This window comes from Pan troglodytes, chromosome 19, assembly GCF_028858775.2.
Source record: "Pan troglodytes isolate AG18354 chromosome 19, NHGRI_mPanTro3-v2.0_pri, whole genome shotgun sequence".
Taxonomy (NCBI): domain Eukaryota; kingdom Metazoa; phylum Chordata; class Mammalia; order Primates; family Hominidae; genus Pan; species Pan troglodytes.
In genome coordinates, this window is record NC_072417.2 from 54,992,099 (window position 1) to 55,005,116 (window position 13,018).

The 13,018-nt window shown below is 42.8% G+C and overlaps 1 protein-coding gene and 1 pseudogene across 4 annotated transcripts in view; one reads left to right on the forward strand and one right to left on the reverse strand.

Moving 5' to 3' along the window:
- Positions 1–10,203, reverse strand: part of ZNF286A (zinc finger protein 286A) — a 35,206-nt gene extending 25,003 nt beyond the window's left edge. For 2 of the 4 annotated variants that reach the window (XM_024350460.2, XM_054670452.1), the window contains exons 1-4: positions 9,621–10,203; positions 8,749–8,837; positions 3,468–3,582; positions 1,734–1,826 (exon numbers count right to left, since the gene is read on the reverse strand). In XM_024350460.2, coding sequence (XP_024206228.1) covers positions 1,734–1,826; positions 3,468–3,582; positions 8,749–8,837; positions 9,621–9,657 — 334 coding nt within the window. In that variant the 5' untranslated portion in view covers positions 9,658–10,203. Of the gene's footprint in view, positions 1–1,733; positions 1,827–3,467; positions 3,583–8,748; positions 8,838–9,620 lie in introns of those variants that run through there. The other 2 variants (XM_063798978.1, XM_063798979.1) reach the window with 2 other exon arrangements.
- On the forward strand, positions 4,886–5,922 carry LOC129137620 (ubiquitin-conjugating enzyme E2 S-like; annotated as a pseudogene).
- Positions 10,204–13,018: the final 2,815 nt, after the last annotated feature.

Consider the following 13,018-nt stretch of genomic DNA (forward strand, 5'->3'; position numbering starts at 1 on the left):
GTCAGATTGACAAAAATTAACAAGTCTGATAACTCAACTGTTGGCAGTTCCTAGTAAAGCTAAACATGTGATGATTTAAGACCTACTAATTCTTCTTCCAGTTATCTCCCTAAACCAGCTCTCAAGATGAACATAAGCAATCAAAAAAAGGATGATCACTGCAACTGCTAACGGCAAAAAAATAAACTGTTCAGTTTATTCATACAGTGGACTTATGACTCCACAGTAGTTAAAATGAATAACATAATTCATATATATTAACATAGATTAATATCAAAATACAATGTGAACTTTAAAATATCAGACTACATAAGAAAAAGTGTAACAATAAAACATACAGATTGTTTTACATACATATGTATATATCTCTGTGTATACACACACATACAAAAACACCAAAATGACTCACACCAATTTCAAGATATAATGGTTACTTCTAGGGGAAAAAGAGAATAAAAGGGTTTCTTTTCTTTGCTTTTTGTTTTTTTTTTTGAGACACAGTCTCCCTCTGTCACCCAGGCTGGAGTGCAATGGCATGATCTCGGCTCACTGCAACCTCTGCCTCCTGGGTTCAAGCAATTCTCCTGCCTCAGCCTCCCAAGTAGCTAGGATTACAGGTGCCTGTCACCATGCCCGGCTAATTTTTTTGTATTTGTAGTAGAGACGGGGTTTCACCATGTTGGCCAGGCTGGTCTCAAACTTCTGACCTCAGGTGATCCACCCACCTTGGCCTCCCAAAGTGCTGGGATTACAGGCGTGAGTCACCACACCCAGCTGAGAATAAAAGGGCTTTAACTGAATATGTAATATTTTTATTTCTTAAAAAATAAAAGATATCACACACCTCAAAAGGATGGCTAAAATGAAAACAAGCAATATTAAGTGTTAACAAGCATGTGGAACAACTAGAACGCACATACTCTGCTGCTGGGAATGTAATTGGTACAATGACTCTAGAAACCTCTTTGGCACTATCTACCAAAAGTGAGTATGTATCTATCCTCTGATAAAACAAGTCTACTTGTATGTATATATCCAGAAGAAATGCATATATTTGTTCACCAAAAGGCATTTAAAAAGTGTACATAGCGGCATTATTCAGACAGCTAAAAACTGGAAACTATCCAAATACTCATCTTCAGAAGAATAAACTGGGTATATTAACAAAACGAAAAATTATATAATGATAATGAATAAATTATGATGATATGCAGCAACAAAGATGTATCTCACAGCTAATGTGCAGTGAAGGAAGCCAGATACAAGAGTATATACAATATGATTCCATTTATAGAAAGTTCAAGAACCGTCAAAACTTGGTGCTATAAGTTAGGATAAGGTGACCCTTGGGAGAAGGGAGGGTCCTGAAAGAGGGCACACAGGTGCTTCTAGAGGCGCTGGTAAGGCTATTTTCTTGATTTGGGCAATCGTTACATGAATGTGCTAAATTAGTGAAAATTCATCCAACTGTATCATTAGTTTTATATTGTAAGAAAAAGAAAGGAAGAAAGAAAAGAGGCAAACGAAGCAAAATATTAGTACGTGTCTAATCTCAGTGATGGATACATGAATGTTATTTTATTTTCTGGACTTCTGTATATATTTTAAATGCTTTAGAATTTTAAAAAAATTTAAAAATAAGGGCACACAGGCACTTTCTTAAGCACTGAAAAGTATTTCTTCATTGTCCTGCTGGGCTATCATTTCTGAAGACTCCCATCTATCTGGCTCACCTGAATAGCTGCTTTTGGGGGCTTTTCTCTCAAGCTTCAATGGTTCTTTTCCATTCTCCAAGTTGTAGTTCTCAGGTTTGGAAACTGGAAGCCCTATTCATTTAAAAAAAGAAAAAGACAGAAAGAAGAAAGTAATGGGAGTAAGTTATTTGTGGAAGTTTTCTTCAAGCCAGTTGAATTGTTACATATTCCTCAGTGAATTCCAACTTTCTTTCTTATTTTTTTAATTTATAAAAATTTACTTTTTATTTTTTATTTTTAAAGTTAATGGGATCTCACTATATTGCCCAGGCAGGTCTCGAACTCCTGGGCTCAAGCTATCCTCCACCTCTGCCTCCCTAAGTGCTGGGATTACAGGTGTGAGCCACCACGACCAACTTTCATGGCCACTGTCCTGCTGGACTTAGTTATTTGTAATGGGTATAAAGATCTAAACCGGAATATGGTCTCTACCTCTTGATCTACAAAGTATTACAGGAAGAGCTGAAGTAAGGGAGGGTGGACCTCTAAATGAAGCTTAAATATCTGCAGCAAGAGTCCGGGCCTGGTAAGGAGTTCAATTGGATTTGGAAAATACAAATATTTTCAACTGTCAGAAAAGAAAGGAATTTCTCTTTATTTCCTTATTGTGTGAGGAAACTTCAGGGAGATGTTGCAAATTAGTCCTTACCTCAGGAAAGGAGGAAAAAGCGGGACCTCAATGGCAGCACCACATAACTGTAACGGTGGTAACTGAAGTTTTATCTTCTAATGTTTTTCCTTTCCTTCTTCAGTTATTAGAAGTCACTTTCTTTTTTAATTATTTTTTTTTTTAGACGGAGTCTTAAAAAAAGGCTGGAGTGCAGTGGCGCACTGCAAGCTCCGCCTCCCGGGGTCATGCCATTCTCCTGCCTCAGCCTCCCGAGTAGCTGAGACTACAGGTGCCCGCCACCGCACCCGGCTAATTTTTTGTGTTTTTAGTAGAGACGGGGTTTCACCATGTTAGCCAGGATGGTCTCGATCTCCTGACCTCGTGATCCACCCGCCTCGGCCTCCCAAAGTGCTGGGATTACAGGCGTGAGCCACCGCGCCCGGCCTCAGAAGTCACTTTCTTAGGGGATTTTTTTTACATAAGGTTTGGGAGGGGCTAACAGTCCCCTCCACCCCTCATACAATCATATGCATGCATGTGTGTATGCGTGCATGCTAGTAGGCCCAGGATCTAAAACTGGCCACAGAGTACTCAATCTCGCTGGCTCTAGAGATTGTTTCACTGATGGGCCTGTGACCTTATTTGCTGAAACTCCCAGGAAAGAAGCATTTTCTTTTTTAGCTTTGCTATCTAACTGGAAGAATAACGTAACCCTAGGACTGCCACTGGCCATCTTTGCCACATGGGGAAATCCTAGGAATAAAGCTAATACAGAGCAAAACCAAGCTAATTGATTAAAAATAAATCAATGAATAAAGGAAATTCTTGATAATATATTTGGATCTCTGAAAAATCAAAATTTTTTTCCCCTTTAAGAGTGTGAGTTAAGTTTCTGTCACTTAAACCCAAAGAATACTGATACAAAACAAGCATAGACATTTCATCAAGAATCTAGAGCAAAAACAGATTTTCTACACAGGCCAAAAAGAATTAACACTTTTTGACTCCTGAATGCAAAGGTGAAGGCTTTGTTAAGCTATTTCACTTTCATTAAAGTAATGATGCTCCCATAAGCAGATTCCAGAATCACAATCCATTCTTACAAAGTGAGACTAGGTTCCTATAGTTCTCCAGCATCACATCCCTTTGTGCAGGATCCAGCTTCCCCCACTCCTCTGGTGTAAAGTCCATGGCCACATCCTTGAATGTCACTGTTTCCTAAAACATAAAATATTTTTTTCAACATCTTTCCCTTAATTACTTCTCTTTCATCCCCCAGTTTCTGCTGGCCCTGGAGCAACAGCCTGAGATGCACTTAAGAGGAGAACTGACTATGATAAATGACAAGTATTCTAATGGTCGTCACATTCGGAGTATTTTATGTAAAGGGTAACTATCAATTATGTACCAGGCATATTATGCTAGATTCAATATGAGAACCAAAAGATGACCCTGGTTTCTCCATTGAGAGACTACAATTTTTCTGGGGAATAAAGTATTAAAATATGAACCAGTAAGTCAACAATGTAGTTTGATTAAAGTAAAATATCAGCAGAGGGAAAAAAAGTCACGTCTACATAATGCTTCTCTGAGTCCTCAATAAAAAATTGAAGAGTCAATCTAGCCAATCACAAGACGAACTGCAATACAGAACTTGTAAATGGAGAAGTCACGGAAAGAAAAGACAGCAAAAAACCAATCCAGTTAAACATGAATTAATTCAAGGCAAAGAGCATTAAATTGGAAAATGGCTCCAATTTATGAGATACAATTCATAAATATTTAGGTATAAAATATCGTAAGATTATACTTCTATAAGACAAAAAATACAAAAACCATAAGGAGATAGATACATATCTGCATTGAACATGCACCTTTAAGTAAACCCATAGACAACAGGAATAATATTTCAAGGTTACTGAAATAAATATGAATCAAATGCTCTAACTGGATGGAAAACACCTACTGTTTAAACATTCATGTAGCATTTGCAAAAAGTAACAAAGTAAATTTCAATACATTCCAAAAATAGAACAGAATAATTTATAATAACTGAGAAAATATATCAAAATATGAAAATAATGAAATAAAATAGGAAAAAAAAGCCACATGGCTAAAACTGTACTCAGAGGAAATTTCGTAGCTTTAAACACTTCCATTTCATTTTTTAAAAATGTAAATAAATGACCAGAGCACAAAAATCAAGTTAGAACAAAAAACAAAGGAAAAGAGAAATATTTACAATATAAAAGCAGAAATTTTAAAAAGAGAAAAATAAGACAGCTGGAAAAATCTGAATAAGGTCAGTAGGTTATAGTATTATGCCAATGTGAATGTCCTGATTTTGAAAAAATAATAATAAAGCAAAGTAAAATATAAATTTTTGCAAAATCTGGGTGAAGCATATACAAGTTCTTTGTGCTATTTGCAACACTTCTTATGTCTAAAATTATCTCAAAGTAAAGCTACTATGCGGAAAATAATCTAAGATTTAAGAAATAAGAGAATTAAGTGCTGCCGGGCACCTGGGCGGCGGGTTGGTGTGCGCTGTGTGCGGCGGACGTCGGAGGCAGCGGGGAGCGGAGCGGGGCCGCCGGGGCCTCTCCAGGGCCGCAGCGGCAGCAGTTGGGCCCCCCGCCCCGGCCAGCGGGCCGGCGGACCGAAGAACGCAGGAAGGGGGCCGGGGGGACCCGCCCCCGGCCGGCCGCAGCCATGAACTCCAACGTGGAGAACCTGCCCCCGCACATCATCCGCCTGGTGTACAAGGAGGTGACGACACTGACCGCAGACCCACCCGATGGCATCAAGGTCTTTCCCAACGAGGAGGACCCTCACCGACCTCCAGGTCACCATCGAGGGCCCTGAGGGGACCCCATATGCTGGAGGTCTGTTCCGCATGAAACTCCTGCTGGGAAAGGACTTCCCTGCCTCCCCACCCAAGAGCTACTTCCTGACCAAGATCTTCCACCCGAACGTGGGCGCCAATGGCGAGATCTGCGTCAACGTGCTCAAGAGGGACTGGACGGCTGAGCTGGGCATCTGACACGTACTGCTGACCATCAAGTGCCTGCTGACCCACCCTAACCCCGAGTCTGCACTCAACGAGGAGGCGGGCCGCCTGCTCTTGGAGAACTACGAGGAGTATGCGGCTCGGGCCCGTCTGCTCACAGAGATCCACGGGGGCGCCGGCGGGCCCAGCGGCAGGGCGGAAGCCGGTCGGGCCCTGGCCAGTGGCACTGCAGCTTCCTCCACCGACCCTGGGGCCCCAGGGGGCCTGGGGGGGGCTGAGGGTCCCATGGCCAAGAAGCATGCTGGCGAGCGCGATAAGAAGCTGGCGGCCAAGAAAAAGACGGACAAGAAGCGGGCGCTGCGGCGGCTGTAGTGGGCTCTCTTCCTCCTTCCACCGTGACCCCAACCTCTCCTGTCCCCTCCCTCCAACTCTGTCTCTAAGTTATTTAAATTATGGCTGGGGTCGGGGAGGGTACAGGGGGCACTGGGACCTGGATTTGTTTTTCTAAATAAAGTTGGAAAAGCAAAAAAAATAAAAAATAAAAATAAAAATAAAATAAGAGAATTATTCCCTTAAGATAAAATAATATGTAAAAATCACTAAGTAGCCCCTAAGTAGAAAAGACATTATGAGGAAAAATGACCTTTAGCCTAGAATCTGCATATACATAACTAAATCAACATTCAGTGGAGATTAAGTGCCCAAAAATTAGAAGAAAAAGCCAGAACAACAAAAATGCAAACCATTGCACAAACAGCAGGAAAACTACAAAAGAGGAAACAATAAAGCACAGGAAACAGAATTATAAAAATCACATGGCAAGAAAAGTTTGAAACATATGTATTATATGTGAATGAGCAAATTTCCCTTATAAAAAGGTTTTTTTAAAAAGCCACATCCTATATACAGAATAGGCCATCCAAACAAAATATTATTGCTGGGTTGGGTACTGGTGGGGAGATGGAAGGAAATATAGTATACCATATGTCTGAATACAGTAGTGCAAGTACAACAAAAAATGTGAAAAAATATACATAGTAGAGAGAGGCAGGGACTGAATTTGAGGGGGAAGTAGCATTACCTTTACATTTCTGTATGTCTGTGTTGTTCACTTTATTACACTGAAGAACTAAAACTTTTAATATTTTTAAAAATCTAACAAATCAAAGGTAAAAAATAGCCCAGGCAAATTCTAACAAGAAAAAAAGCTCCAATATTGCATTTTAAAAATCTAATAAAATGCACAAAGAACAAAGAGAGTTTTAAAATTTTTCCATAATCGGTTCAATCACCTTGATGCTGTTAACAGTGTTGAATCTGATATCAAAGTATTGAAATATATATTCACGCTTCTGGTACCAGTGCCCTAATTTTCCCCTAGCTACTATGCCTGGCCACTTTGAATCTGTGTAGCTCAGGTAGTACTGACGCCATCTCTGACTCACGGGTGGGATGTTTGTGCGTGCACGCGCGCGCGCGTGTGTGTGTGTGTGTGTAGGTATATTCTATAAAGAATTACACTTAAATTTGGCCAATATCTCATCCAGGAATGGGCCTAATACCCCATTAGAGTCAATCCCAGCACTTCTGCAAGAATGACTAGAAGAGAATCTGCCCTTTTTCTCTGGCCTTCAACACAGGAAGATGTAAGCCTAAACTCGTTAGAGGCCAACACTAGGAGAAAAACTTGTTTGGCCATAAAACCCATGGAGAGAAAAGGTCAGTAAAATGAAGAATTAGGTTTTAACATTCTTGTTTGAGCCCTATATGTAGCCAGACCTAGATTTTTCAGTTTGTTAGTCAATAGTTACTTCCTTTCACTTAGACCCATTTGAATTGATTTTATCAGCTGCAACTTAAAGCTTCTTGACTAATAAAGTCTTCAAGACTAATGTAAGACAGTTGAGAAGCCAATGGAGACAGGCAAGTACATAAAGGAAGTGACTTTTACAAACACTATGAACGTGCAGTATCTACTTTTTACACCTTGGATTACAGAAGCAAAGAGAAAGGCTGATTGAGGAATCTCTGGGTTGTGGTATGCCACACACATCATGGAAAGCTCCTTTTTTCCTCCTCAACTTCTTTTTTTTTTTTTTTTTGAGACAGTTTCACTCTCACACAGGCTGGAGTGCAGTAGCCCTATCTGGGCTCACTGCAACCTCTGCCTCCTGGGTTCAAGTGATTCTCATGCCTCAGTCTCCGGAGTAGCTGGGATTACAAGTGCGCGCCACCACGCCCAGCTAATTTTTGTATTTTAAGTACAGACGAGGTTTCACCATGTTGGTCAGGCTGGTCTTGAACTCCTGACCTCAGGTGATCTGCCCGCCTCAGCCTCTCAAAGTGCTGGGATTACAGGCATGAGCCACCGTGCCCAGCCCTAACTTCTTTTAATAAAAGTTTCAAACATACAAAAGTTGAAAGATGAATGCAATAATCACTGATATAGTACAATCACCGCCTAAATTCAAAAATTCTTTTTTTTTTTTTTTGAGACAGAGTTTCCCTCATTGCCCAGGCTGGAATGCAGTGGTGCGATCTCGGCTTACTGCAACCTCCACCTCCTAGGTTCAAGTGATTCTCCTGCCTCAGCCTCCAGACTAGCTGGGACTACAGGTGCGTGCCACCATGCCTGGCTAATTTTTTGTGTTTTTAGTAGAGACGGGGTTTCACCGTGTTAGCGAGGATGGTCTCAATCTCCTGACCTAGTCATCTACCTGCCTTGGCCTCCCAAAGTGCTGGAATTACAGGCATGAGCCACCACGCCCAGCCAAACATTCGTAATATTTGTCATATTTACCTTTTGGGAGAGAGGGGCCAACAATATAAAAGTAAGTTGCAGACATGATCATACCTTAGCTTTCACCATCTCAGAGGGCTGGATTCTAACTGTAACTCTTTAAATTACGCCTTCATAGGCTTTCCTTTTCCAGTATTTCTTTGAACTATGTGAGTGTTTATTATTTTTACAATCACTTCAGCATTTAAGTGCTTTCTTAGATTGCCACTTAAAGTCACATACATGCTGTTTCCTCTAGAGAAACAAGTTTTAAGAGGTATGTACCACATTATATTTAAAATAGTTTCTCACATTACCAAGCACAGAAATGAGCATAGTAGGCTAAGAAAGGGAAATGCTGCTTACCTATCTGTTGAGGGACAATAAACACTAAATAGGGAAGAAATCCATCCAGTGTTATAAGTAGAAAACATTTTCTTCTGAGTCCATTAGTCTCCTGACTAGTCTCTTAGATTTAGAACTCAGCTCTGCAGATGGGCTTTAGTGGATAAAGAAACTCCACATCACAAAGAAGGGAGTGCATCTGTACTCTAAGAAACAAGGTGTAATTCCAATAATCAGCAGACTCACTCACCTGGGATCTGGCCGTGAGGCGCAGAGCAGCCACTTCTCCCTCTTCTGTGCTCTTCTCTTGGAAATGGGGAGAATCCTGGGAAGACAGAGCTAACGACAAGAAAGTAGTAATGATGAGACCTAGGCTTAACTTGCCACTCAGATTTAAAGTCTAAAAACTTTAAACATACTATACGTGCTGCCTACAAACACTGAGACTTAAGGTACCCCCAAAACAACTGACCTCCTCCCAGGACCCTCTTCCCGGGATGTGCGGGAATATTGCTACTCTGGGCTCGAATTCAGTTGCTATAATCATAACACATTCTGTAAGATGGCATTCTCTGATCTAGAAATTAGAATATGTCAGTAAATTTCCCAGCTTAATCTATACTCGTTGGTTCTCACTCTGAAAGCTTACTTATAATGTAGATTGCTGGACCCCACCTCAAAGTAATAAGCATTAGTTGAGCCTGGGGTACAATCCAGAAATCTAACAACCACCCCAGGGGGAATTCTGGTGTAGGAGGGCACAGCACAACCTTCATGAAACTGGTCAGGTAGAATGGAAGTCAGTCATTAACTACTATGCCTGTTTTCTCCTATGTAAAACAAAACATTTTTGACAACCAAAGAGGTGAATTCTTGCCACAGAAGTTAACATTTCACTCACATTTTGGGGGTAGCTTTGAAGGGTCCACTGTGTGCCCAGCTGCCATGGAAAGGGCGGTGCTCCCATACCAAGCCCTTCAGTCTCACTTAAAAAGCCCATCCATCCCCAAGACAATGGAGACAGCCAGCCAAGAGCCACCTCCCCTGAGCCAACCGTTTTCCCTTCAGGAGCAGGAATTTCGTCCTTCCACGCTACAAGTTCAACACGTCCGCAATTCTCACCTCCTTTCTCAGGCATTTCAGCCAAATCTGTCTCCATGATCACCACCTCCTCCTTGTTCTGGAGATTCTGCTCTTCACCCCAATTCAGATCTCCCTGGCCAGACGAGTTAGAAGGCCCCCGGGCCTCGTGGTCCCACTTCCTGCCTTCCCTCCTGGGCTCTGATGAAAGGCCTGGGTTAGATCGGGTCTCTTTCTCACCGTGGAGTCTGCCTCAGTCCTACGGCGCTGGAGCCTGGAAGCCCGGGGACAGCATCCCTGAGGCTGGGTCCTCAGATGTCTGTCCCTACCGCTTGAAGCTGCCCCTGGGGGAACCGGGCGCCTGGAAGAGGTGACGCTGGGGCATCAGGAGTTTGGACAAATTCTGCCGCGCTCGGGGCACTGGCCCAGGACCCCGCGACCACCCCGCCCGTGGCACAACCGCGTCCCCCGAGGAGAGGATCAGGCCAGAGTGAGAAGGGACAGGGCTCATGGTCTGCCCTCGAGGCCCCTTTAACAAACGCGCACTCTAGCCCCGACTCGGCACAGAACGACCCGGGGAACCACCGCCGAGGCCGAGCCGAGACGAGCGACATCACCACAAGCAACTCACCTCCCATCCCGGGCCTCACAAAGGGGACGAACTTCTTTGGCCAGCTCGGAGTCGCGCATGCGTAAGAAGGAGCGGAGCCAGGCGTGCTGCCCTCATCCCGCCCGGAACTACAATTCCCAGAAGCGCCTTGGCATCGCCAGACTCCGGTTCTCCGCAGGTGGGAGCACCCGTGGTGCGGCTGGGAGAATCGGACGATCGAAGAGCCCCGTCCGTCTCGCGAGAGTATGAGGCAGCATCTCCTGTGTCTAATCCTCAGGGCAAGGGAGGGAGGGAGCAGGGGAGACGCGGACCGGAGTCAGGGTCCGTCCCCGCGCTTTGTCTGCACAAGTTCCTGTGGCACAGTGCTTAGGGCTGCTGAGTTCAACCCAAATTACTCCGGTGTAAGATACGTTAAAATACATAGCTTGTATCCATATTTTGTGTGCCCAGAACTCATCCTTTTGCTTTCAAAACATACGAAGGATGTTTTTAGGAAGAGCAGATCCCTCTTTGTACACTCAGTCAGATGTTCCTGTATCCACAGACTACTTGTAATCCTAAAATTCATGTATTTAAAATGAGTTGAAAAGATTGAACCTGTTGTAACAAATTTAAGCAATAGGTTCTTTGCAGACATAAGCATTAGTTTAAACGTATCCTAAAAGGTGGTTCTTTCAAGGGAGCGTTATTCAGTCTCTCCAATTCTGTTAGAGGACTAACCCATCCACCTCCAGCTTCGTGTCTAGACTGCCCTCCTTTTCTCAGTGAATGACATTACTGCCCACTCACTCATTTGCACAAACCAGAGCCTGAATATTCTTAACTCTTTGATCTCACCATCTATTTATCACCAAGTCCTATTCATTATATCTTAAATAACTCAATTGTTTCCATCTTTCTCTATTCCCAGTAGCATTACCTTAGTTGGGGCCACCACCATTTCACTAGGATTGCCGTTGCAGCCTGGTAACTGGATTCCCTAACTAAGGTTTTCTCTACCACCAATCTGTTCTCGACACTTTCTGGCTAGTGCTCTTTCTAAAACAAGAATATGCTATTACTTTAGTGCTTCAAACCGTTCAGTGGCTTCTAGAAACTTCAAGGAAAGATGATTTCCAGCTCCCAGAAGGGATTTGTAACTCCCGTTATCTCAGCCACCTGGTAGTTACACCTTTGTGCAATCCCCTCTTGTGTATGGACTGGGACTTGCTTCTAACCAATACAGTGCAATAAAGGTGACATAAAAGTCTAACGTGTGTCTTGCTAGGAGACTCCTCTCTTGCTGGCTTTGATGAAGTGGTGGTGATGTTGGGGAGGCCCATATGACAAGGAACTGAGGATGGCCTCCAGCCAATAGCCTGCAAGATCCAAAGGCCCTTGGTCCCACAACCTGCAAGGAGCTGAACCCTTTGGACAGCTCTGTGTGCTTGGAAGTGAATCATTGTTTGTAGAGTCTTCCCATGAGAACCCTGTCTTGCCTGACATCTTGATAGCTGGCTGCAAAGGACTCACTTAAGCTGTGCTCAGACTCTCACCCATAGAAACTATGAGATAATAAACGTGTGCTATTTTGGACCACTAAGTATGTGGTCATATTGTTATGCAGGAAAATTTAACTAATTCCACTTTCTAACATAAAACAGGATCTTCTTTGTCAAAATCCAATCTGGGAATTGTCTGGAAGAGGGAAAATTGTTGGATTGAGCAACTATTGAAAAGTTGATTTGAAACCCACAGGAAGACAAATGGCTACAGTTGGTCCTAGGAGGTGTGTGGCCTGTACACGTACTTTTAAAAAGCTATCCTAAGAATGATAAAGGAGGAGACAGGAAATATCAAGCAAGAACTTGTCATAAAAATAAAAACAACGAAACTGTGTGTCAAAATATGATGGTTAATACTAGATTGGATAGCAGAATGTGTAAAATTGAAAAGTGAATATCTAGAATATTCTAGTGAAGCTACAATATCAGGCTAGGGAACTCTACACTTCCAGAAGATATCAGGAAGGGAGAAAAAGTTGAAAAATACGAAAGAAATATTAAGCAGTATGGAGGCTGACTAGACTTTATGAGAATCCATAAGGAAAGAAGAACAGAGAGGTGGAACTATTTTAAGAAATAATCAAGAATTATGGAAAAATAAAAAATTAAATACTTCATATTGAAATTATTCATAGAGAGTCAAACAAAATTATGAAAAGGCACCACATATTACGGTGAAATCTAACGAAGAAATTCTAAAGCCTTCCAGAAACAAAACATAGATCACCTACAAAAGAAAACAATCACAATTAAAAAAAAAATCCTCAGTGTTAAAAACAGTGCCTGGAATAGTACCAGGTAGTGTCAGATCTCCATCAGCCCGGACAGTGGGAACTAACTGGTGCATTCCCCACACTTACCTTCCAGTGGGTTGCTGATGAGAGAACCTGAAAAAACCTAAACCTCTGCCGGGTGCAGTGGCTCACGCCTGTAATCCCAGCACTTTGGGAGGCTGAGGCGGGCGGATCACAAGGTCAGGAGATCGAGACCATCCTGGCTAACACGGTGAAACCCCGTCTCTACTAAAAATACAAAATATTAGCCGGGCGTGGTGGCAGGCGCCTGTAGTCCCAGCTACTCGGGAGGCTGAGGCAGGAGAGTGGCGTGAACCCGGGAGGCGGAGCTTGCAGTGAGCTGAGATCGCGCCACTGCACTCCAGCCTGGGGACAGAGTGAGACCCCGTCTCAAAAAAAAAAAAAACCAAAAACCTACACCTCTACAGCAGGTCGAATTCATGACCTGAAGCTGAATACTTCCAGCATATTTTTCCCAGTAGATGGGAATAA